Source organism: Megalops cyprinoides, chromosome 1 (assembly GCF_013368585.1).
Source record: "Megalops cyprinoides isolate fMegCyp1 chromosome 1, fMegCyp1.pri, whole genome shotgun sequence".
In the NCBI taxonomy this organism is placed as follows: Eukaryota; Metazoa; Chordata; class Actinopteri; order Elopiformes; family Megalopidae; genus Megalops; species Megalops cyprinoides.
In genome coordinates, this window is record NC_050583.1 from 70,579,416 (window position 1) to 70,603,921 (window position 24,506).

Genomic DNA, 24,506 nt, shown 5'->3' on the forward strand with positions numbered 1-24,506 from the left:
AAATAAATGTATTGTTTGATTTTGAAACAGTAGTCTTGTGTTGTTATTTAGCCTTTCAAAGGATATTGCATGGTTAAATCAATGAATTTCATTAAACCTACCACCAGACCAATTTTAGGTGGTGACCTGGCAATCTGCCCCAAATATTCCTATTTCATATTATGGCCATGATGCACAAACACATGGGAAATGTGGGGTAGGGAATTGTTCGCATCTAGTCAAAACGCCATTATATTGCCACCCGCTGGATGGAAAAAATGCAGAAATAGGCATAGCAGGATGATAATCTTCTGTTTCACTATATAAAAAGATTTGCCCCCTCGCCATTTTTAACTGCCCCCTCAGTCACTTCATCCTGGCGCCGGGACTGGTGCGATAACACTCATCAATGATTGACACAAGACCGGTTTACTTACATCACCGTTAGTTCCTCTTGGTGTCGCCAATTACAAATTTTATGCGTACGCCACCTCAAGACCATGCACAGAGGTACGCATGTTTTCCCGGCAAGTATCTTTTCATAAATACCGTTTTATGTATAGAAAAGTAATCAGCACGATTTTAGTGCGTATGCACCCGTTGATACATTGTGGGCCCCTGAATGCTTTGTGTTAATGAAGTAAATGCAATAATGATTGTATTTTATTATTTTGTTACCTGTGAAATGACCCCAAATAGGTGAGTGTGTGTGTGTGTGTGTTTATATGCACAGATATGCACAAACACATATACCAGCCATAAGAATTACAGTATTTGGTATTGTTGAATTCTTAATTTGAAATGGTCAGTTTAAAATATGGAGTACAGGAATTTTATCAAGTCATGTGTTTGGCCTAGCATTCCACAAAAGAACTGGACATAGCACCTGGACAATGATGGAGAGGAACAGTGGTCTGTCAGAAGTAAACGGAGTTAGCTAGATAGCTCGGTGGTTCAGACTGCCAGCTGCAGTGGAAAATTCTGCTTGGAAATCTTGTCTTTTTCATGATCCGGTTTACATTTTTTGTTTGTAACATTTTTTGTAACCATTTTGTAATGGTATTTTTACAGTGGTCCTATTATGATTCAGGGTGTTTGTAGACATTTGGCCTAGCTTCCTAGCAAGTAAGCTAATTACCTGTTGTTTCAATTATTAATGAATGTTACTGCAACTGAATTGAGGTGTCACTTGCTCCTTTCAAACACTACAGCGGCAATGTATTATTATTAATAATAATGAATACCTTTTGTATTTGCTAGCTAGCTAGATAGTTATAGCATTTTCAGATAAAATGACCTTGCTGTATTAACGTAAAGGTCAATGCTACCCTCTCCTCCCAGCTATGTCACATAGAACCATATATTGAAGAGGAAATGAGCAAGTGTTAAATGCTTTCAGGAGATGGTACAGTTCGTACAGCATAATAAGACAACTGATACGTTAATAGGAAAGTGTTTCTGACCCATTATCAGTCTTTTTAAGTTAATAAAAACCCTGCTGAATGGCTTACAGTGATGGGAAATATTCTGTGTTATGTTATGTTGTGTTGTGTTGGATATAAGCAGACATTGGTGATGATTCAACCACATGATCTTTATTGCTGTCAGCAAGCACTTTGGGTCTCTGGGGGATACACGCCCAATCAATTCAATCAATTGAAATAATAAGAAATTCTAATAAGTAATAGACTTATATAACAAAACAACTGCTCATTTGTTCTCCTAGTGTAAACAAAATGTTCATTACAATAAGCTGACAGCTGATCATGAATCAGATATGTAAGATAATGGGAAACATGCATTCAAAGGCTATGACTTTGATCTAAAGACTTATGCTTAAATGTTTGAAATTTGTTTCAGGCAAATATAAATAGTGAAGTTAATGCCTATGTATGGATTTTTTTCCAAAACATTTTTAATAAAAAATTTGAAGAATCTAAAATATAAGATTCATTTGTTTAACACTTTTTTGTTTTTTTTGTGTTATTTCATAGTTTTGATATCTTTACTATAATAAAAATAAAGAAAAACCAAAACTTTTGACTGGTACTGTAGGAGATCTCTGTTCTTATTACAGTGATAATAGATAGAAAATGAACCTTAAAGTTTATAATACTTCAGGGGTTCGGTGGAATACATGGACTCACCTGGGGGATACAAGCACAGTCTGACTTCGGTTCCCCCGGTGCTTGGTTGTTTACCATTGCTGCAACCATGGGAAAAAGTGTAAAATATTCATAAAAAATAGCATCAAAGTAGGAGTGTAAAAATAAATTAAATAATTTAAAATGACTATTTTAATGAATATTAAAATGACTCTAAATATGTTTGTCATTAGACAGAAGTATAGTGTGCAAGTTCAGAGTGCAAGTGCAACATGCATCTGTTACATATACAAAATATTGCCCCTAGCCCACCACTTTTGGGGAGCAGGTCTTTTGTTTGTGAGGTTCCACGACATACTATAACACTAGCAAAACAACTATGTGGCCAGGACCAAGAGGACTGGGTATTTCCAGCATAACTGAGTTTGCAATACAGGTTTTCATATCTGCATTGTCTTCAAATAAGAGAAGGCATAAATCATAAAACACTACTTTGCCCAGCAGAAAACATTGAACACACTTTGTCAGCTGGGGAACCGTATAAACAAGGCCTGGGGATTTGTTTATGCCTTACCCTCTATAAGCTGGCCCTTGTCTCTATTGCCTGTGTCACATTCACAAAGAGGTTGTTCTATTTTGCTCTCCAAATCTAAGGTTAGAATCTAATCTAGGTACCTAGCTGGCTAAAATGGTTGGGGACACTTTCTGTTTTTATTGTGCTCTGTCTAGAACTAGCTAACATTTATATTACATAGAGTGTTGTCAAATAGACAACTGAGTTGTCGTGCTGATCTCTCCTTTCAAATGACAGAATTAAAGCAAAGTGTGTTACAATAAAATTATTTCCTTTTGTATTTGCTGCTACTGCTTCTCTGACTCTGCCATAGCTTGGTCGTAATGTTAAATTAACTTGCAAAGCACTTTTTATCTTATATTTCATTTATCTTTCATGAGCTAGGCTGTTTTTGGTTTAAAGAATAGCTTTGTGAATGAAGGTCTAAATACCACAGATGCATAGTAAGGTGAATGCATGAAATTGTGTGTCTCATGGAAGAATGGTGTCACATCCCCCCAGTAGAGTTCCAGACACTTGCAGAATCTGTGGCAAGGCACATTGAATCTGTTGTCGCAGCATGTGGTGGCCCAGTGTCCCATTCAGACACACACACAGCAGTATGTATAATACAGATATACAATAGATTTTGATTTAGTATTTCCTCATATAAATTTAGGCCTTTCTGTAAACATTCATTCAATCTGTTTCTTGTTCACCATCGCCAGTTATAGAAAAATACAACTCTGTATTGTTCAAAAGTGATAATGTCTTTTCACCATTGTGATCCGGAATACTTACTTTTCTCATCTTGCTGTTTTTAACAGTGTTTATATGATTGATTTCTACAGAGGAATTTCCTGACTTGGACTGTCCCTCTTGTGGACATGATAAACATGATAATCGACAAGCCCACAGTACACTGCTTACAGCTCTACTCCATTCAAGCATGTTACATGTTGACAAGAAGGACAAGTAAAAACAGCCAAGCTCAGTTCTGTCAATAGACAAATTGTGATCAAACTTCAACATTATCAGGTCTGTTTGGTTGTTTCTTTATTTTAGTGTAGGTACTATGTGCAGCCTTTAGGTGGGTTATGGGTGTGTTATTAAATGGGCAGCATGATATATTTTCACCGTTTTAATGAGTGCTCTTTTAATACCTTCTTGTGACGGAGAACTAATTGTGGTTATAATTCTCCGTCCCAAAGTTCGGCGTCCGTCTCGCTACAAGGAAGCAAGGGAAAATACGCATTGGCTAAAATGGAATTTGTGAAGACACCAAACCATGTTTGATTGGTTGGTTATTTTGTTGTACACCAAAATAAGCGGTAGAATGAACTCCGGGGGTTTGCATAAAAAAAAGATAAAATAATACTGTGGCGAATCACCTGAAGCCAACATGTTATTGTTATTAATGTTATTCTGGATCCTACCCAGCATGCTTTGTGCTGGGGTTAATAAAGTACTGTTTTGTTGTGTTTTTCATACAAGTTTCTAGATTAACTGTAACTGTAACTGAGTAACTGTAGAAGACAATCTGTTAGACAATTGCCTGTTGTTATTGGTGTGAATTACAACACATTACATGTTCAGAATTATAGTAACCGTCAACCGGAACCATAGGGTTGAGGGTTGAGTCACTAATGCACCATTAGAGAGGGATCTTTTTCCTGTTATGCTGAGAGAGTGTAACCTTGTTGCGCCACCCTCAATAAAGCATATAACCAATTAAGTCATGTGTACCCCATGCCACAATACACATTAGCAAACTATATATACATTTTAACGGGTGCATTCGTTACTTTGTATTGACAGTATGCTATGTCTGGACTTTATACAGTATATGTCATTTATCAAACTTTCAGTAGTAAAGAAATCCCGGTCGTACTCACTTGTTTGTCTGGTGGCATGCAAAGGAGCACACCGCACTGAACATGGTGGTTTTATGCACTGTGGGAAGTGTAGTTCATGTTGGTGTAGTACGAGGGGGGAATTGTTTTCAATGTTTGGGTAATCTTACTATATTGGTAGTGGGGTAAATGTGTATGTTGAATTTATTGTTTCTGTATTTTCATGTTATGTATTTTAGGAAGAGAATTAAGCTTTGTATTGTTTCTTCTTAGTTAATTGATTTTAATCTTGACAATGGTAGGGTCTAAGGGGGGGCGGGGGAAGCTTATTTAAGGCCTCCATCTGGATCAGAGGAAAAAAAGGGCTAGGGTTGAGTTAAGACCTGGCTGAAACCCACAGGCAGAAACATTCGGGGACTGATTTCCTCATGTTTTGTGTTTTCTTTTGTCGTTCACCACTGTGTTTCATTAGTTTATTTTTGTTTTGGTTTTTTTTGGCACTTTAATAAAATAATTAGTGCTGTTCACTCTATTTCTGCTGTCAGCTCCCCTGTTTGACTGCATGCCATCTTCACACTCCTTTTGCACTGTCCTGATTTGTTACTAAATTGCCATTATAGGAGAGACATATCTTAGGCGAGTGAAAGGTTTCTCAGCAGTGGTTATAAATGACTTGAGGTTTTGTGGTAACCTGTTTTCAGCACTGCAGTATTGCCAATTTAATGTATATCTTCAGTTCTGACAGTTTTGAAGTGATTAAGATCTATTCATTCAGTTGCCAAAAATGACAATCTACTATTTTTTGGCTTCCCTCATGACCTTGTCTGTCCTCTTCCCTACCTCTTCTCTTAGAGAAAACTTGCCAAGCCGTTTCAAATTCAAGGAGTACTGCCCCTTGGTGTTCCGCAACCTGAGAGAGAGGTTCGGGATCGACGACCAGGATTACCAGGTACAACAGGAGAAAGCACACATCAGAAGCCCACTGTTCTCATCCGCTTTTAGCCACAGAAAATAAATCGTGGGTCCCAGGTTAACTACAATAAATTTTCAAAGGAATTTATTTAAATTGATTAGTTACCAAACTGAAATTAGTGACCAGACTGAAATTAAGGATGCTACAGTCAAAGGAGTTGGAGAGAAAACCAAGAAAATATATACAGCATTTTTGTACCCCTAAATGAACACGTCTTCAGCCTAGCATTAATTCAGTGAAAAGAAAAGTAATTACACTATTATCTGTATCGTACCACTCTAATAACCATAATTTCTAACCTGTTTTCTGTTATGTCTGATTTATGTCAAATGTATCTAGACAGTCTTGACCCAGAGATACTGTTTTGCTTAGATACTGTGGAGGTACCAGCAATTCTAGTTTAAGAAAGGTCAATAAAATAATGAACTCATTTTACTCTGTAATAAAAAGAAATTCAGCTATACAATTTGAGACTATTTCTGGTGGGATGAAGAAATATGGGAGGAGTGGTCAGGGTCGGGGGAAGGAAGTGACTTTGTAGTCTTAGTTCTAACTTTTTGAGTAAAACAACACTTCAGTGTGAATCATGTGACTATTTTTTGCCCACAATATCCGATCCAGGATCAGCTCAGATAACTCTTTTAGGATCAGTGCTTTTTCGAAAAATCTTCAGTCTGTATGTTTGTGATTTCGGTCATGCATGTGGCTGAGTGCTAGTGTGTGCATGATTGTGTGTACCTGCTTGTGTGATTTTACATGCATGTAATTTCACGTGTAAGTGGGAAAAGAGGGGAATGTTGCATTTCAAGGTGGGGGAACAGCAGGAGCACTGTAACGGAGTGCATGTCCGTTACATGAACTTACACGAACGTTAACTAAGCAGAAGGGCAAACATATCATGGTACTATCTACCATCCCCATTGTATTTCACCGGCTCTTTTGTGTGCCTCCTCCCAAAACACACCCAAACCACTGACTGTATAAATCAAGAAGGACAGGTGGAATGTCTTAACATGCAGGGTGGCCAACTGAATGTTTAAGCATTTCTAATCTTGGACAATATTTTTGTCAATTGCACCTCTTTTTTTCAATCAAAGAAATGTTTGTGGTTTGGGGGGAAACAGGGCCTATCTGTGCATCCAAGGGCACCAGCAGGACGAACTCCATCAGCCAAAGGACCCAAGGACTGGGGGCTGATGGGACTTGTAGGTTTGGGAGAGAGCAGACAAATGGGGCTGACCAACAGGGGAGGTGACTGTGGGGAGTTTCCAGTGATTGCTGGTTAATCTTTTATGATTTAATTGTATTGGTTTATAAAGAGCAAAAATATCCAGGAAACAATTTTGATGTGACAGAGTGCTGTCACTAAAGTTGAGTATGCGCTCTGACTGCCATACCATTAAGCCTGGCTCTTTGGCGTTGCGGTCAAAGTCGCATGTTTGGTACCCCGTAGACCCGGGTTAGAGGCCGGGTGGGGTGACTGCTCTAGCCCTTCGCTACAAGCACTAACACTATCTAATCCTTCATGGAAGGGGAATGGGGGCTGGGAAGTTTAGAGCTTATTATAGCCCTCCACTCTAGTTTCATGCTCTCCCAGTCCTCCATGAGTTCAGGTTTCATCCCCAGCAGTGGGGTAAGTAGTTGGTCAGTCATGGGTAGTTCCACTCCAGTGTGACAACATTTTTTAGTGCTGTAATTGGACACAAATTGAACTCAAAAACAGACAACAATTACACAATTACACAATAATTATACAATGCAAAAATGTACAATACAAGACAAAAACCTTGTCATCTGTTTAATACCTTTGTAGATACTACAGCTGATCAACTGTACTAAATAATGAAGTAACAGGTGTACAGACTCAGTTTCTTAGTTATGAATCTATGAATATATGATGTACAGCAGACCTAACAAAATCGTGATAGTCTGTACAAATGCAGACTTTAGTATCAATTAAGATGGACATATTACATCATCCTGCAGTTCCTCCCATATCTGTGCCCCCGCCAGTGATGACCAGGAGCCCACAGCAGCGGAATGAATTAGTTTCATTCTGCCACAGATAGGGGCAGGTAGGTCGGCCAGGGGTCCCCTCATCTCACCGCTGTCAGGTACCCTACAATTAATCTGGCATCTGTGTGTTGCACAGATGCCGTCAGCTATACATCAGATATACCTCTCAGTAAGTGTAATGGAGAATTGCATTCAACTTACTTCTGCACCTCCAAGTGAGTGCAGAGGTTGCTGTGATGAGACACGCCTATTGTACATTTGGCAGTTCTCAATTAGGGCTGCATAAAGGGGGAAAACATAAAAAGATGTAGTTTTCATAAAAGGAGTGCAACTAATGAAGGAAATGCCTCAAGTTTAGGTTGATGATGATGATGGAGGCTGCAAGCTGTTCCTCTATCATAAAGAAATATTCAGCCTTAGTTCTGTCAGCAGTAAAGTTATCACATTTTTGTTTGACATTTTTGTCACTTAGCAGACACTCTTATGCAGAGCAGTGTACAAGATGTAGGCACATTTAACATTGAGCAGAAAGTGCATCAAACAATGACACAAATGAATAAATTAATACACAAACAAGGACACCACCATACGCACACAAATGCTTGATGGACTCCTGCAGATAGACTACCTTGTCTTTGTGTGATGAGACTAAAACAAGATTGCTGATTTTACATAGATGCACCCAATATATGCCCTGTAGGGGATGAGCAGACAGGTTAGAGGAAGAAGCCTAAATTACTAACTGTTAGGTTCTACTTCACAGGATGCAAACGGATGAATCAATTGAGGTCAGGCTTGCAGAGACAAGGTTTATTTTGGAGGACTCAAAAGTTACGAATGCTTATTATTATTTACTCTTCTTCTAGCTCCAACTCCGCCTACAACGTTTGCGCTACAGACACCAAATCAACGCCAAATGGACTGGCTCGTTCACCATTGGTGTGCTTGTACAGTTATAATTTTATATTTTTATAGTTTTAACGTTTTTATCGCTGTAAATTTAGTTTTAATCGCTGCAGATTTACCCCCATTCAAAAGTATAGGAGTGAACAGCGGGAGGATTTCACTCCTGGCTTTGAACGGTTTTTTCTTTTACACTGCCATATCTCCTTGAATTATGGCTCTACAGGCATCCAGGAAAAATAGTGCAGAATTGTGCACAGTGTCTTCGGTTCAGCGCTGTGATGAACACTTTTTGAGCCAAAATAGTCGCTGATTTCAGGCGCCACTCTAAGCCACGTGACCACACTGCTTTGTCTCAGGCTGCAGAGCCACATCAGACACAGAGGGAGGGGGGATAGGAAGGCACATGGGAACTCCAATACTGTTATTAACCCTTTCGCACATACAGTCAATAATGCAAACATGCAACCACACATTGCATTTTCTTCAGGAAATGCACACATATCTAGTTGTATTTGACTTGATTTGAGCAAGTAGACAAATGAGTAAAAATGAAACAATAAGTAAATAATAAAACAAATAAAAGATTCAATGGATAGGAAAAATAGATCAGTGTTGATTTTAACACAACTGTAGTTGCAAATCTGCAGCTAAAATGCACTTGTGATACTAACCTAGGCAAAAACATTAGTTTTAGTTTTAAATTACAACACAGTGTAACACACTCTATGGAAATGTTCATTTTGAAACTTGAAAAATATTCTTTAAATAAAAATGGACTGCACTGAAAAGAACTTTTGCTTTGGTTTGCATTGGTTATGGCTGTGTTGAATGTTTATTAGTTTCCTCCTAACCTACCACTCTCTACCTCATCTGTGATCTCCATATCCCCTCTTTAATTTTGTCCTCATACACCACTGGCTGCTTTCTCTCTTACTTTTGCTATATCCATGTGTCCACAATCTTTGTGCCTTCTCTGACCCTCTGCTCTCATCGCTCTGGCGTTTTCGCTCTCTGCCTTCTCCCTCTGGTCTGCTTGTTGGTTCACCCTCCCTTTTTCCCGAATCTTTTATTGGGTTGCTTGTTGCGCAACCCCCTCATTACAATGTTTGCTGCTGTTGAAATCCACCCTATTTTGTTGGCCTACCTACTTCCTCATCCCTCTTTGGTTCCCCATCTTCTCCATGTCCTCCATCAGAACTCTTTGACAAGGAGTGCGCCTCTGAACAGCGATTCCCAGGGCCGTTTTGGCTCCCGCTTTCTCACAACCTATGACCGCCGCTTCATCATCAAGACTATATCCAGTGAGGACATTGCTGAAATGCACAGCATCCTCAAGAAGTACCACCAGGTAGGTGATCATATACACATTTTATACTGCGACTCCAATACACTTCTATTCTTTGTATGCAACACCAACACCGAAACAGAGATCACACTGTACTGTATACAATAACAAAATTTGAACCAACTGTATCTAGATCTAGAAATGAGGCACAAATTTTATTAGCTTTGAAAATCATTCTATCCTACCCCTTTTTCTGCCTGTCTTCTCCCCTCCTCTCTTCACCCAAATTTCTGCTTCCATACTCTCCTATATTTCTGTCGTTTTTGCCTCTACTCCCTTCTCTGCTCTATTTTTTTCTGTATTCTGCTGTTCTCCTCTCTTAACTAATTAACACAGTTTATTGTGGAGTGTCATGGAAGCACTCTGCTCCCCCAATTTTTGGGAATGTACCGGTTGACTGTGGATGGGGTGGAGACATATATGGTGGTGACCCGGAATGTATTCAGCCATCGGCTCAGTGTCCACCGCAAGTATGACCTGAAGGTAAGGCCTCCACAGCACAGTGCCTGTTCATGGATGTGGTTACAAAGAAAGAATTAATGTACTCTGTGCTATGTTTTATGTTTTAAAGCATTTAATTTCATGTCATGAAAACTTGGATTCACAAAATTTAAATATATTTATTCATTGTGGGGAAAGAAAGGCTATATACAGAGATTTGGGAAATTAGAGTACTTGTCCAATGCCATGAGACAAAGGCAGGGGAAAAGCATGCTTCCAGCACTAGAACCTTATTCTAATGAAGCAAACAATTTCTGTGGATTGTTTAACTGCATCCAACGCTCAGCCAAGGATGTGAAGTCCTGTGCAAATTAGTCTTTACTGTTTTTCTTTTAAAAGAATACATGTAAGCTAACACATGCAGAGTCTCAAACAGGCCATATTATATATTATTGGTACAAGTATCATGGTAAAAACATAGTTTAGCAACTAGCTGCAAAATAATTATGTTTATAGCTATAACTATTGTTTATATGCAAGCTGCATATTAACCTAAATGGAAAAAAGATGCAACAATAATTGATGCATCTTTTAAAGTGCTTGGGTTTCTAATCAAGGGGTTGTTGTAGATGCGTGTTTTTGTACTGCAATATATGAATCATATGCAGATGTGAAACACGAGGTAAATAAGAGCATGTTTACACCTGGAATTTTCCACATCCGATCAGCTGTGATCAGATAGTCATCTGAACAGTTCTCGCCTGTTTAAACATGGTATTAAAATGCTGTCCATAATGTGATTGGATTTTTCTTTTCCCACAATATATAAAATCATAGCCTGATGGATAAGAAAGGTGGGTGTAGGTCACCTGAAAATGGCAGTTAACTCATTTAAAATAAAGGCTGATAAAATATGATAAAAAAAAAATATATATGATTTTTTTTCTTTGTTTTACTATCAATTACATCAGGTCCATTTATTTATCTACCGATTCTTTGAAACATTTCAGTACTAGTTAAGATGCAGTGTTTCTTTGTTTCTGCTTGTAAAGGTGGTGTTCTGACACTCGTAAAGTGACATTGGGTGCAGAAAAAAACTGCCTACAGAAATGAACTGCATTCATACAATGGAGACACCAAACAGCGCATTTATGTTGGTGACCTCAGATAATGCCACAACAATGCGTCAGTGTTTGTGGGTGCACACTAGAAGTCAGGACTGGTGGGAGCGCATCATTCTCAATACTGACAATGACTGGCTTGCCAATTTTCACATTAGTCAGCAAGAATTCCTGTATATGAGTCACTGAGTCACTTCACCCAGCACTGTCAAAGACGTAGTATGTTAATGCAGTAACAAAATATGGTTACTGTATTTTATTAAATGTGGTGCTAGTACAAGCAGGAGATTCTCAAAGGGGCAGACTTGGGGGGGGGTGATGCAGAAATTGTACTTTTGAGAGTTACATTTACATTCCTCAATTACCATGAGAAATGTTCGGCAAATCATGATTGGATTTAAATGTCATTAAGAGCATTTACATGTGCTTACCAACATAGATCTTGCCCAAAATCAGATGAATTATAATAACGGGTGTAAACACGGCCGCAATGTATGCTGAGATGTATGCCCACATTAAATGAAATGATAAGTAAGTGTGCACGGTGGGACCTAGAATGATGCAATCGTGCTGTGGAAGTGATGCTTTAAAAAATTTCCCAGCTGCAGAAAATGGAACTGAAATGATGTAGTTTAAGATAATTGTAAGTGTAAAGTATGTAAAGGTATCTCTATATAGATGTAGCATCAACATGGTTTTAAGAAGGTAAGAAGCATGTAACTATGTAGAAATTATCTCATTGTGCTTCAGTATGTATTTTGTTCAGTTTCAAATTATTCTAATGACCTGAAACTTCATTGGCTATGCTGAAGATAAAACCCAGACCGTTCAGTGGAATATTGTGGCCTTACCCTCACGTCCACAGTGGCTACTTGTGTACCCGTAGTGCTTTGTAAGTAACTGTAACTGCTTACTTGCTGATGTCTGTGAAGACCAGATGTACTTATAGGCTAAATATGAGGAAATCCACAGATTACAGACCAATGTAAAGCAGGATTATTTGCATTTCAACAAAACTTTATTTGAACGGAGAAATTGTGAGAAGAGTTATGTGGGGTAGTGGAGGATTGCAATGAACAATATTAAAATGGAGAAGGAGCAGCAGAAGATACAGAGGAGCATTTGGAATTGAACTTTTTCTGAATAGTTTGTGTTCGTATTAAGTTAAATGATACGTGGTACTCAAACATCCAAAATGACATCACAGAATGTTACCACAGAATGACAACTCTACTATGTAAAATTTTGTAATTTGACCACGCTAACATTGTGAATTATCCCATTGTGAAGCCACCATCATGACTGAATGGTTTGAGCCAAATAAAATTATTACCTGTGGGTGTAGTGAGGGCTGAATTTTGTAATGACCAATTCTCTCTCTCATATTTTCCTCTGAGAAGGCTCAGTTTAGTGGAATGCAGGTTAGATTTACCCTGGTTACAGTAATTTTTTTGAACAAGCTGTTTATGAAACACTATGAAATATGACCACCAGAGGATCCCAAATAAGCCTGGTGCCTGTCTGAGAAGTTGCTGACCTCAGTGCCCCTTTCCTAGAATTTACCTAGCTAGCAAAGAAGCTAATTTTAATTAGCCAGCTGTATGGTAGTTTTAGTGGCTAAAGTATATTAACATGACTTTGGTTCACATGCAGCAAACAGCCTCACAGATATTGGTACACTTGTTTTCAAGGCAATACAAACTCAAACAAGCTGTTTAGTTAATATAGCAGACAAAGCTCAGTCAGGACATGTAGTATTTGACAGCTAGATTCATAGCTAGTTAGCTGACTTTGGCCCTTTTCAATCAGCATCTACAGTTTTGTTCAAAATGCTCATAAGCGAAGGTCAAACCTTCAGGAACCTATCGCTTGAATACAGAGCCTTCAGAAAGTATTCCACCCCTGTGATTATTCCTGTTTTTGCTGTGTTGCAACATCAAATTTAAGTACAGCATATTAGAATGGGATTTTTTCTGCTTCTTTTGAAGTGACTCTCTACAGAAATAAAATGAAATAAAGTATTTGGATATCTTCAGAATTATTTAAAATTATTTATTTATTTATTTATTTATATGTTGTATTTATTGATTTATACCTAGTCATTTAGATGTATGAATAAACATGGACAGTACTCTGTATAGAAGTGTGTGTGTGTGTGTGTGTGTGAGAGAGAGAGGGAGAGACAGAGAGAATTACTGCACTTAAGAGTTGAAGTTTTTGCAGTTTTTCATCTCAGCTTTGCAATAAAGAGCTTATAGAGAACTTATGAACTGTCTTTTGAAGCAGTGGTAGGCGATGAGGCAATGTTAAATGATAGTTGAGTAGAAAAAAGGCTATACTGGCAAAATATTTTAATATGTTATTGAAATATTCACTCAGATTAAGGTTTGTTGGATGGTTTGGACTGCATTTGTTCTTTATGTGGGTTATACTAATTGAAATTATATTTACAGGTTGTATATCTAAATGTAACTGTCGTTATTAATTTAGCAGTCACTATGCCTGTTCTTCGTATAGATTATGTCAATATGTTGTCTGGTATAGAGCAATTGAAGCACAGGAAGTTGTCATGTTCATGTAATAACTTCATGCATTATGAGGGGAAATTGTATCTTGGCATTGTCTTTACCACAATACCACTGACATTTTTTCTGACAAATGGGAGAAGAATGGACAAAAAAACTTGTTAGGATTGCAAATAAGAGAAAATCCTGTCTAACCCATACTTGCTCGTATAAAGAAAACAGCTTCACTATGCCGATTCATGAGTCTTTAGTGGCAATAACATAGCCAAACTTTATTCTAAAATCCGTGATTTTTTGTGAATAGTTGTAGAGGTGTAAGTGTTTTGCCTTGAGGAGGATCATTAAGAGTACTCTAAATCTTTATGAATATTTGTTGTGGATTAAAAGTATTTGTACTAATAGCAGGTGGTAAGGAGTGGACCAAAACTATGGTTCTCTTTGATATATTACAAAACCAATTATTTGTCTGTTTCAACAGGGTTCAACAGTATCCAGGGAAGCCAGTGACAAAGAGAAGGCAAGTCTTCTGACAGATCTGACTTAAATCTGCTGCTCATCCTGTGCATATGATCAGACAAAACTCTGTGTTATCGCTGCCACTTTGGAGTGTATATGAGTGACAACGAGTGTGTTCCTCATTGATACAAAATGTATAACAAACTTTGTGTTGTCAAAAGTTGAACTAGATTGGGCATAACTGTTTAAATTGCATTGCCTAGCATGCTTCCACCACTTCACCCCTTCACCCCTTCTTTATAGACAGAATGAGATATTTATAGCGTTCTTGTGATGTAAAGAACCATGGACTGAAATGTGTCTGAGCAGTCAATGAAATGAGCAGTCATATTTCTTGCTACTTCCTCTTTTTTGCAGACTTGCTTTTTGCACTCCCTCTTTGTCCTACCCTTCATGTTGTAGCCCTGTTCATCTGTAATATTGGATCTACAAGAAAAGATCTAAAAGATCTACAGCTGGAGTAAGATTTAAGCATAGGGGGTCTGCAAGGTCATGCTAAAGAATTCCATGTTTTGTGGCTCAGCTCACTAGGGCATTCATTCTGAGCATATTGTGTGTCCTGTTGCACAGACTCAGGTTTGAATTTAAGCTGTGCCATTTGTCAACAATGACCAGGAATCTGTATGGTGAAAACATAATTGTTTTCAGTCCTCCACTGTAGGGTGGGTTTCATCATCTGGAGTCAGACGCATACGCATCACTCAGGTGATGTCAGGGAGTGCCTGACTTCCCTTAAGTGTTTGCTTTCCTGGTGCACTGTGGGACTTGTAATGAATGTACAGGATGTAGTGGTGCAAAAAGCCTGCGGTGCAGGTGCTGATTCCAAAGATAAAGGATAATTGGTGATTTTTTCAGATTGTTGGTCTGGACTGCTTTTAGGGTGAGGCTTCTATAACACAGTTGGGCATTCTAAACTTTGGAGAAAATTAGGATAATCATTGGGCATTGCAAATTTTAAAAAAGGGGTGGAAAGCATAAAGAAAATAAAATAAAATAAAATAAACAATACTTCTATGTTTGCTTCCTTGAAGGCTAAAGACCTCCCCACTTTCAAGGACAATGACTTCCTGAATGAGGGGCACAAGCTGCAGATTGGAGATGACAACAAGAAGTTCTTTCTGGAGAAGCTGAAGCGCGATGTAGAGGTAAAAGCAAGACTGTTGGGAATGGGTCACAGCAAAGAAAGTATTAAAAGTAATAACTGTTGTGTTTTTGTTTGTCACTAACTTGGCTTTTATATTCATCCCTCACTTTGAATCATGTTGACAGCAACATATCCAAGAATTAAATTGTTCAGGTTATCTTTTACCTGGCTTAATATCTGATTTGTCTGTATTAAATGCAAGGTTTCATGTATTCTGTTTTTCTGTATTCTGTATTTCTGTTTTTCAACAATAAGATAAAATATTGAAATCAAATAAAATAAATGTGAAGTTGATCAATATTCTCTGCCCTCTCTCAGTTCCTGGCCATGCTGAAGATCATGGACTACAGCCTGCTGGTGGGGATTCATGATGTGGAGCGGGCAGAGCAGGAAGAAATGGAGGTGGAGGGTGGTGGTGAGGAGGAGGAATTTGAGACAGACGGGGTGGGAGGGGGCACACTTACTGGCTCCTTTGGCACCCCACCGGACAGCCCTGGCAATCCCCTCAACTTCACAGGCTTCTTCGGACCTGGTGAATTTGACCCTTCTGTGGATGTGTATGCCATCAAAAGCCATGACAGTAAGATGCTCTCTGTCTTTGTCCTCCTGCCTCTGCCTTTCTGCCACTCCCTAGAACAAACACAGGCAGGCTACTGCAGTATAACAGTAGAACTCTAAAACACCTAGTCCCTGGTCTGCTGTTTCCCACTGTTATCTGTTATTTTCTGTTGTAATACCACTTTTTGCAATGCAAGAATTAGTTGCTTAACCTCATTAATGATACTTCTTTTCCAGCACAACACACAATTATTGCATCATAATGCAAATTCTGGTGACTACAGGGATTCCAGTTTGCAGTTTCGCCTGAGAAACAAGACAACAGATTCAATACATTATCATTTTTAGATTTGTTTTTTGTGCCTGCTCTAGTGTTCTCTCCACATCTGTCTGTCAGCCTTTTTCTCCCCTCTTGTCCTTCCCATCTTTTGTCTTTGTAATTTGTGTATGACAGTGTTTATATCTCTCTCACCCATGCTCTCTCTCTTGTTGTGACAGATGCCCCAAGAAAAGAGGTGTACTTCATGGCCATCATTGACATCCTCACACACTATGACGCTAAGAAGAAAGCTGCACATGCTGCCAAAACTGTCAAACATGGGGTAGGCTGCCCCACTCTCCTTTTCTGCCTCTGCTCATAGCTTTGAATTTCTCAATCTCAGAGTTTTGATTTGTGTGTCATAAAGCAAGAACTGATTTTTAGTCTGTATTCATTCACAATAAAATTAGATTAGTACTAACAATAAAAAAGGTTGTCACATTGACATGCTGTCTTTTTTCCCCCATAACTGTCTTTTCACTTCTTTTCCTGTTTTGGGTATGCCCCTCTCTACAATGCATTTACAAAAACTGTAGCAACTTTTAAATCTTTTCACAAGATAAATCTCTGTGAGTGCTTCACAACAGTGAGATTGAGATTGTGGTCAATCGAGAGACTTTTTTGACTTTGAGATATTGCAGTAAGCCAGTGTCCTCATGCAGCATAGCGTGTAACTTGTAAAACTACAGTTGCTTCAGAAAGCAGATATTCAAACCCCTTTACTTTTTGCACGCTTTGTTGTGTTGTAGACTTAATATAAAATGTATTAAATGCGTTCTGTTGGCCTTCAATCCACAATCTTCAATTTAATAAATATTTTAAAATTTTTTTAATAAATTTGCAAAAATTTCTAAAAAAAAAAAGTTTTTTCTTTGTCATGGACTATTGTGTGTAAATTGACAGCCAAAATTAATACATTTAATCCATTAAGTCTGTAACACAACAAAGTGTGCAAATAGTGAAGGGGTATGAATACTTTCTGAGGCCACTGTATGCCATAATATTGATTGGCAGGATACATGTGAACAGATATGCATATGTTTACAATAATGTTAAACATGACATTACAAAATAAGGTACTACACTATAGTCCATCTAAGGGTTTTTCAGTTTGTGCACTAATGGTCCATATCTGTCATGTTTCTGATTAAGGCCAATAACTTGTGTTCAAGCGAACCCCAGTACGACACCTTGTGTAACCACATTTTCCTGTAAATGCTTATCATTTATTGCCAGCACAAGTGCTAATACTTGGCGACTATTTCACGAAGGTGATTTACAGTGGCCAGAGAAAGTATTCACCCCCCGCTATCAGTGTGGTTAAAAAAAAATGAGGCTAAAAAAATTAAAACAAAACTAAAAATCTTAATAGGAAAAGTATTCACCCACTTAGCAATACCATCCACTAAATAAGCTCTGGCTGGGCTAGTTGCCTTCAGAATTTGCACAGTTTGTTGGGCGATATCCACCTATGTGTAAGTGAAATGGTTAACAGTTGAGATTGAATGCACCGGTCTTTGTAAGGTTAAATACACCTACAGTACCTGTGTGAGCTCCCACCATTGGGCACTCCATGAAGGGAAATACAAAGTCAAAAGAGCATTCCAAACAACCCAGGCAAAGAGTTGTGGACAAAACTAAAAACTCAGGGGAGGGACACAAAAAGATTTTCAGAGCATTGAATTTCCCATGAAGCATTGTTGAACACAATTGTGTGGAAGTGAAAGGAACACAAAACTACCCAGAATCTTCATTGACTAGGTCATCCTCTAAAACTGGGCAACCAGGGAAGAAGGACATTGGTCAGAGCAGCAACCAAGAGGCTGAGGAAAACACTGAAACAATGTTTCCTGACTGAGAAGGGGTAAACTGTGAATGAAACAAAAATTACTCAGGTACTCCACAAATCTGGTAGGGTGGCCATACTTTAAAAGAATGTCATATTAAGTCCTGTTTGGAGTACACAGGAAAGCACATGGAAGCCTCTCAGACAACATGAAAGAAAATTTTATGAAATGAAAAGTGTTTAGCCTTAATGCTAAATGTTATGTCTGATGAAAGAAGGGCACTGATTATTATTCTGACAACACCCCATCCCCACTGTGAAGTATGGCGCTGGCAGCATTGAGTTGAGGAGCTGATCTTCGTTGACAGGGGCTGGTAGGTTTGTCTGAATCGAAGGCAGAATGAATGGACAAAAATATAGGCAGAGCCCTCAGCAAAACCTAACACAGTCTGCAAAAGACTTGAAACTGGGATGGAGTTTCATCTTTCAACAGGACAATGACCCCAAACACAGAGGCAAAGCAACCCTACTGTTGCTTAAAAAGAAAAAAGTGAATGTCTTAGAGTGGCCAAGTGAAAGTCTAGAGTTAAACCCAATACAAAATCTGTGGCAGGAGCTGAAGATCATACACTATTGGTCCCCACATAATGTGCAACAACTACAGCAGCTTTAAATGGAAGATTGGGCGAACACCGAACCCACAAAATGTGAAAAGCTTGTGAAAACTTACCACAGAAGACTTGAGGCTGTAATTGCTGCAAAAGGTGGAGCAACTATGTACTAAATACAAAATGGCACAGAGGGTGGATACATATTCAAGCTGGATTTTGTGCTTTCTGTTTTTTAGTTTTCTTTCTCAATAAATATGGATTTCCTCCATTAACGTGTTGAGCCCCTTTACATGCTGCTTGCTTTCAATTGCTCTGTTCGACTGCTGTTGCCTGACGAGTTCATGCTGTGTTTGTGGAGTGGTCTGTCTGCTCCTACATCCAAACGGATAAAAATAAAAATTGGGGCTATAAACCTAGCTATTAAATAAGGGTAGGTCTGATCTGCTCCTAAAGTTGAATCTTTTGTTGCCATTAGGGGAACTTTTTTCCTCCATCAACGCGTTGGCCAACAAGTTATATTCGACGACCTTTACCTTGTTTTTACTGTTCTTCTGTGTTTGCTTTTAGCATATGCTGATTCTGGTTGTGTTATCGTGTCTGCTTTTGCTGAACTGTAGGTGTAGTTTATTGTATCTAAACTAAGGGCGTTCTCACACTAGGCCTGGTTGCCTTGTACCGTGCCCGAGCACGATTGTTTGTGTTTGTATTAGGGCTGTCAACATTAACGCGTTAACGCTCGTTCGCAATTAATCTGGAAACTTTAACGCGTTAATGTTTTAACGCAAATTAATCATATTATCAAGTTTGACCGCAACTTCCTTCCGTAATTCCAGCGCGGATATTTACCTGGCTGAATTACTGAAAGGTGTGACGAACGCAGATGTGCTGAACAGCAAATTTTGTTTTAACCCTTTCGCATGTAACTTATTTGTTATGGTATGTAGCGCGTGTGTTACCTTATATGGTTCGTTATGTTTTCATTTGCGTTAAGTTTCTTATAGATTTCAGTTAGCATTTTTAGAGCTAAATCGCTGTTTCCTCAAAACCAAAATTAGCTAGAATTTCTCCAATCTAGTGTTCTAATCACACCAGTTTTAGCATATGCGCTAAACGGCTAATCACACCGGTGTGACCGTACGCGCGAAAGGGTTAAAACGAAATTTGCTGGTCAGCGTTTGCGAGTTATTTTAGGTATAGATCTACAGAACTAACCAATCGAATTTTGGAGGTAGCCAGCTTGTTATATTTAAGGAAGTCAGCTGGCTAATCAAATGGTGGTTTAAAGGAATTATTATGACTGGGCGTGTAACTAACAGATATCCAGCTAAATGTTGCTATAACGGATATATTTGTTAAATGGGACAGTCGCATCATTGACGTCTTGTTCAAGCACCGTGCTCGGGCACGGTTAGCGATCACACTAGATGCGTACCGTGCCCGAGTCCAACTAAACCGTGCCCAGGCCCACCTCTTCAAGCGGGCCCGGGCACGGTACAGAGCGATCACACTAGTCAAACGAACTGGACTTTGGGGGTCAATCGTGCTCGGGCACGGGTATGGGTACGGATTGCCTATTGTCAGTACACCCTAAGTGGCACTCCTTGTGTTTAATTTCTGCCTTTGACTGTTCTGAGCCACCTCGGTGCTTGTAGCACTTTTTTTTAGCTGGTAATTCTGTCTCGGCAGTAAATCCTTATTTAGGGAAAGCGTCTTCAGTTAGGGGAAAAAATGTGGCCAAAACTGTGCGAGAGTTGCCAGATGATCGGATATCTGGAGGGAGACCTCCAGGATGAGTTCATCCGCGATCGTTGCCGACTCGTTAGGCACTTGGAGAACAAGATTCTTGATCTTGAGGCCCAACTAGCTGGACTCCACAGTAATCCTGAATTGTTAGAGTTCCAGGAACTGATTAGTACACCCTATAGGGAGATAGTGTGCTCACCAAAGCTGGGTAGGGGGAAGATACAGACCAGATAGGGCGAGAGAACTGGGTTGCAGTAGGGCGTAGGCGTAGAAAGGGGCACACAATTCCAAGAGGGGCGGCATCTCCAGAGATTGCGGTGACCAACCGTTTCATGCCACTGCAGGACGAGTTGGCCCACAATCCTGAGAGTGGAAGGACTGAAGAGCCCCAGGGCACCCAGGTGGCCTCATCCTCCAAGAAAAGAGAGTTAGTGATAGTGGGGGACTCAGTCATTAGAGGGGTAGATAGCATAGTGTGATCGCGGGGCAAGGAGTCTCACATGGTCTGTTGCCTGCCTGGTGCCCAGGTTGGAGACCTTCTGAAGCATGCAGACAAGCTCCTGGCCAGAGCAGGGGAGGATTCAGTGGTCATGGTGCATGTTGGAGCCAATGACATAGGAAGGGGTAGGTTCGGGGTTCTACAGGACAAATTGAGCTAGCGGGGAAGATTAGGAGCAGAACCTCCACAGTAGTCTTTTCTGGAATTCTACCGGTACCACATGCAAACAAAGGGAAGCAGATTTAACACGTACCTACAAACCTGGTGTGGGAAAGAGGAGTACAGGTTTATGGGGCACTGGGACTCCTTTTGGTGCAGGGGTGACCTGTACAAGCGGGACGGGTTATACCTGAACCAGAGGGGTACAGCTGCACTGGGCCAGCATTTGCTTAGGGTAGCAGAGGGTTATTTAAACTAGGGTCTGGGGGGGCAGGGAAGTTATACAGTGAGATGGGTAGGGATAGACAGACTGCTGGAATAGAACACACCATGGCTAAGTATTTTATTAGTAATGACGAAACCATGATTGCAAATCAGTCAGAGCAGTACTGTAATAGAGGTGGTTTTGAGCAGCTGGGAGTGGAAAGGAAAGACACACGCAGTACCCTGAAATTCCTGTTTAAATGCTAGAAGCATAAAAAAAATAAAATTTTGGAACTATAAACTGCCATGAGTAATAGTAAATATGATGTTGTTGGGATCACAGAGACGTGGCTTTTGGTGCAGGGGATGGGGATGAGTATAACGTAGAGGGATACAAGCTGGTAAGAAAAGATAGAACCAATAGAAGAGGAGGGAGTGTAGCTCTCTATGTAAAGGATAATCTTAATATTCAGGAAATTCCAGGAATGGAGCCCATTGGTGTTAGTGAGGACATATGGATTAAAATATTGGGGGAAAATGTAAAGGGTCTGAATGTCGGAGTATATTATAGGCCACCAGCCTCAGACAACAGTGTTAACAGTATGCTCTTTGATGATGTTAAGCTAGCATGTCAGGTGGGTGAGACAGTAGTAATGGGGGACTTCAGTTACCCTTCAATTAATTGGGAAGCTATGTCAGGTCAAGGTAAATGTGAGGAAGAGTGTTTGGATGTTGTAAATGACTGTTTTTTGATAGTCTGTTACTCAACCTACAAGAGAGAACACAATCCTAAATCTGGTTCTGTGTAATAATCCTGATAGAATCGGCAGTACTGAGGTAGGGGAACCACTCGGAACAAGTGACCATAGTGCAGTTACATTTGAAGTTTTTTGGCAAGTTAAATCTGCATTCTCCAATGCTAGAGTATTCAACTTTAGACGGGCTGAGTTTATTAAGATGTGTGACTATACAAGCAATGTAAACTGGGTACCTCTTCTAGATGGTGAAACTGTGAAAGAAATGTGGTGCATATTTAAAACGATTATTCTGGATGTACAGCGTAAATTCATTCCACAAGTGAGAAAAGGGAAGCTGAAAAAACAGCATCCTCAGTGGATGAATTAGTCGTTACTGGACCGTTTGAAACAAAAAAGGAAATTATTTCGGTTATACAAGTTGGACAGCTCAGAGAGCAATAAGTTTGAATACAGTAATGCGAGTACATGCGAGCTCAAGTTACGAAAAAAATAAGGGAAGCTAAAAGGTGTTTTGAAAGACAGATTGCACTAGTTGCAAAGAGCAACTCTAAACGCTTTTTTCAATACTACAGTCGTAAAAGGATAATTAAGGATGAGATAAGAGGTATAAAAAATAAGGATGGAGTTTATGATAACAAAGCTATTGCTGATACCCTAAATAGTTACTTTGTGGAGAGTTTCACTAGTGAAGTGTTTTCACATATGCCTTCAGGTGCATTCAATTCAATTATGGAGGAAATTGATGATGACTGGAAACATGGCAGTGTAGTACCTATCTACAAGAAAGGAGACCGGACTGATCCAGGAAATTATAGGCCTGTCCGCTTAACTTGTATCACATGTAAATTACTGGAATCCATCATTAGGGACAATTTGGAATTATTCCTTGAACAAAATGGTATCTTAAGTGATAGCCAGCATGGTTTTTGCAAAGGGAGGTCATGCTTAACAAACCTCTTGGACTTTTTTGAGGAAGCTACAGTGTGTTTAGACTCAGACCAAGCTTTTGATATTACCTATTTGGACTTTCAAAAGGCATTTGACAAAGTACCACATGAGAATTTGCAGGAATTACAGGAGCTATCACTGAGTGGGTTCGAAGTTGTCTAGCAGAAAGCAGACTGTAACTGTGGGAGGAATTGTATCAGAGCAGGGTCCTGTATGAAGTGGAGTCCTGCAGGGATCGGTGTTGGGGCCTTTGCTGTTCCTTGTACACATAAATGATCTGGATGCAGAGATTAGTAGTAAAGTAGTAAAATATGCAAATGATACAAAACTAGGGGGTCTAGCCAACAGTATAGAATCAACTAGGGTAATACAGGAAGATCTAAATAGCATCCAAAAGTGGATACCTGGCAGATGACATTCAATTTAGCTAAATGTAAAGTCTTGCATGTGGGAAATAAGAACCTCAGACAAGATACTTCTTTGGGGGAAAAAAACTAGAATGTGCTCAATTTGAAAAAGGCTTGGGAGTAATAGTTGACCCAAGCTTAACAGGATGTTAGGATATATAGCCAAAAGTATTGATTATAAATCTAAGGAGGTTATATTGAAATTATACAATGCTCTAGTCAGACCTCACTTGGAATATTGTGTGCAGTTCTGGGCACTGCACTATAAGAAAGATATTGAGGCTCTTGAAAAAGTTCAAAGAAGGGCAACTAAATTAGTTCCTGGCATGAAATATAAAAGCTCAAGACTCAAGTTACTTAGCCTATTTAGACTTTAGACTCTAATAGAGGTTTTTAAATGTATAAAAGGACTCAATAAGGTTAACTATAATTGATTTTTTAGGGTGAGTTCAGTCCGTAGAACATGGGGACATAAATGGAAACTAGTGAAGAGTAAGTTCTGCACCGATATAAGGAAGTATTATTTTACACAAGGAGTTATCAATACATGGAATAGGTTGCCAGGTCATGTAGTTGACACAGAGACCCTTGCTGTGTTCAAGTCCAGACTTGATGCAGTTTTAGATTCTCTTTAATTGTAATGGCGAGCTTAGTTGGGCCAAATGGCCTGTTCTCGTCATAATATGTTATGTTCTTGTGTTCTTATGTTCTTAGTATATTTTGTCTATTGCAGGAAAAAAACTCATTCATGCATTGAACATTCAGGTTGTAACACAACAAAATGTGGTAAATTTCAAGGGGGTGAATACTTTCTACAGCCACTAAATCAGGATTATTTTAGTATATCTGGCATGAACAGGCCAAACTCATGTTAGCTGTCTGACTCTGCTGCATGACAGCTGTTTAGTATTAATATGGTCAAGCTAATTTAAGTCCTGCCTGTTAAATACAGCTAAGTGCATGTACATATCAAACATTTAAAGGCATAGTAGATACAGAGCTCCAATGATGGAAAAGGCAGTTAACAGAAGGTGAGG

General features: G+C 39.2%; 1 protein-coding gene across 1 annotated transcript in view; it reads left to right on the forward strand.

The window, feature by feature from the left end:
* The window catches only part of LOC118778730 (phosphatidylinositol 5-phosphate 4-kinase type-2 beta), a 49,580-nt gene that overhangs the window by 23,621 nt on the left and 1,453 nt on the right, over positions 1-24,506 (forward strand). Inside the window, exons 3-9 of the mRNA XM_036530384.1 lie at positions 5,343-5,439; positions 9,581-9,733; positions 10,067-10,213; positions 14,296-14,334; positions 15,365-15,478; positions 15,796-16,057; positions 16,534-16,637. Coding sequence (XP_036386277.1) covers positions 5,343-5,439; positions 9,581-9,733; positions 10,067-10,213; positions 14,296-14,334; positions 15,365-15,478; positions 15,796-16,057; positions 16,534-16,637 — 916 coding nt within the window. The remainder of the gene's footprint in view (positions 1-5,342; positions 5,440-9,580; positions 9,734-10,066; positions 10,214-14,295; positions 14,335-15,364; positions 15,479-15,795; positions 16,058-16,533; positions 16,638-24,506) is intronic.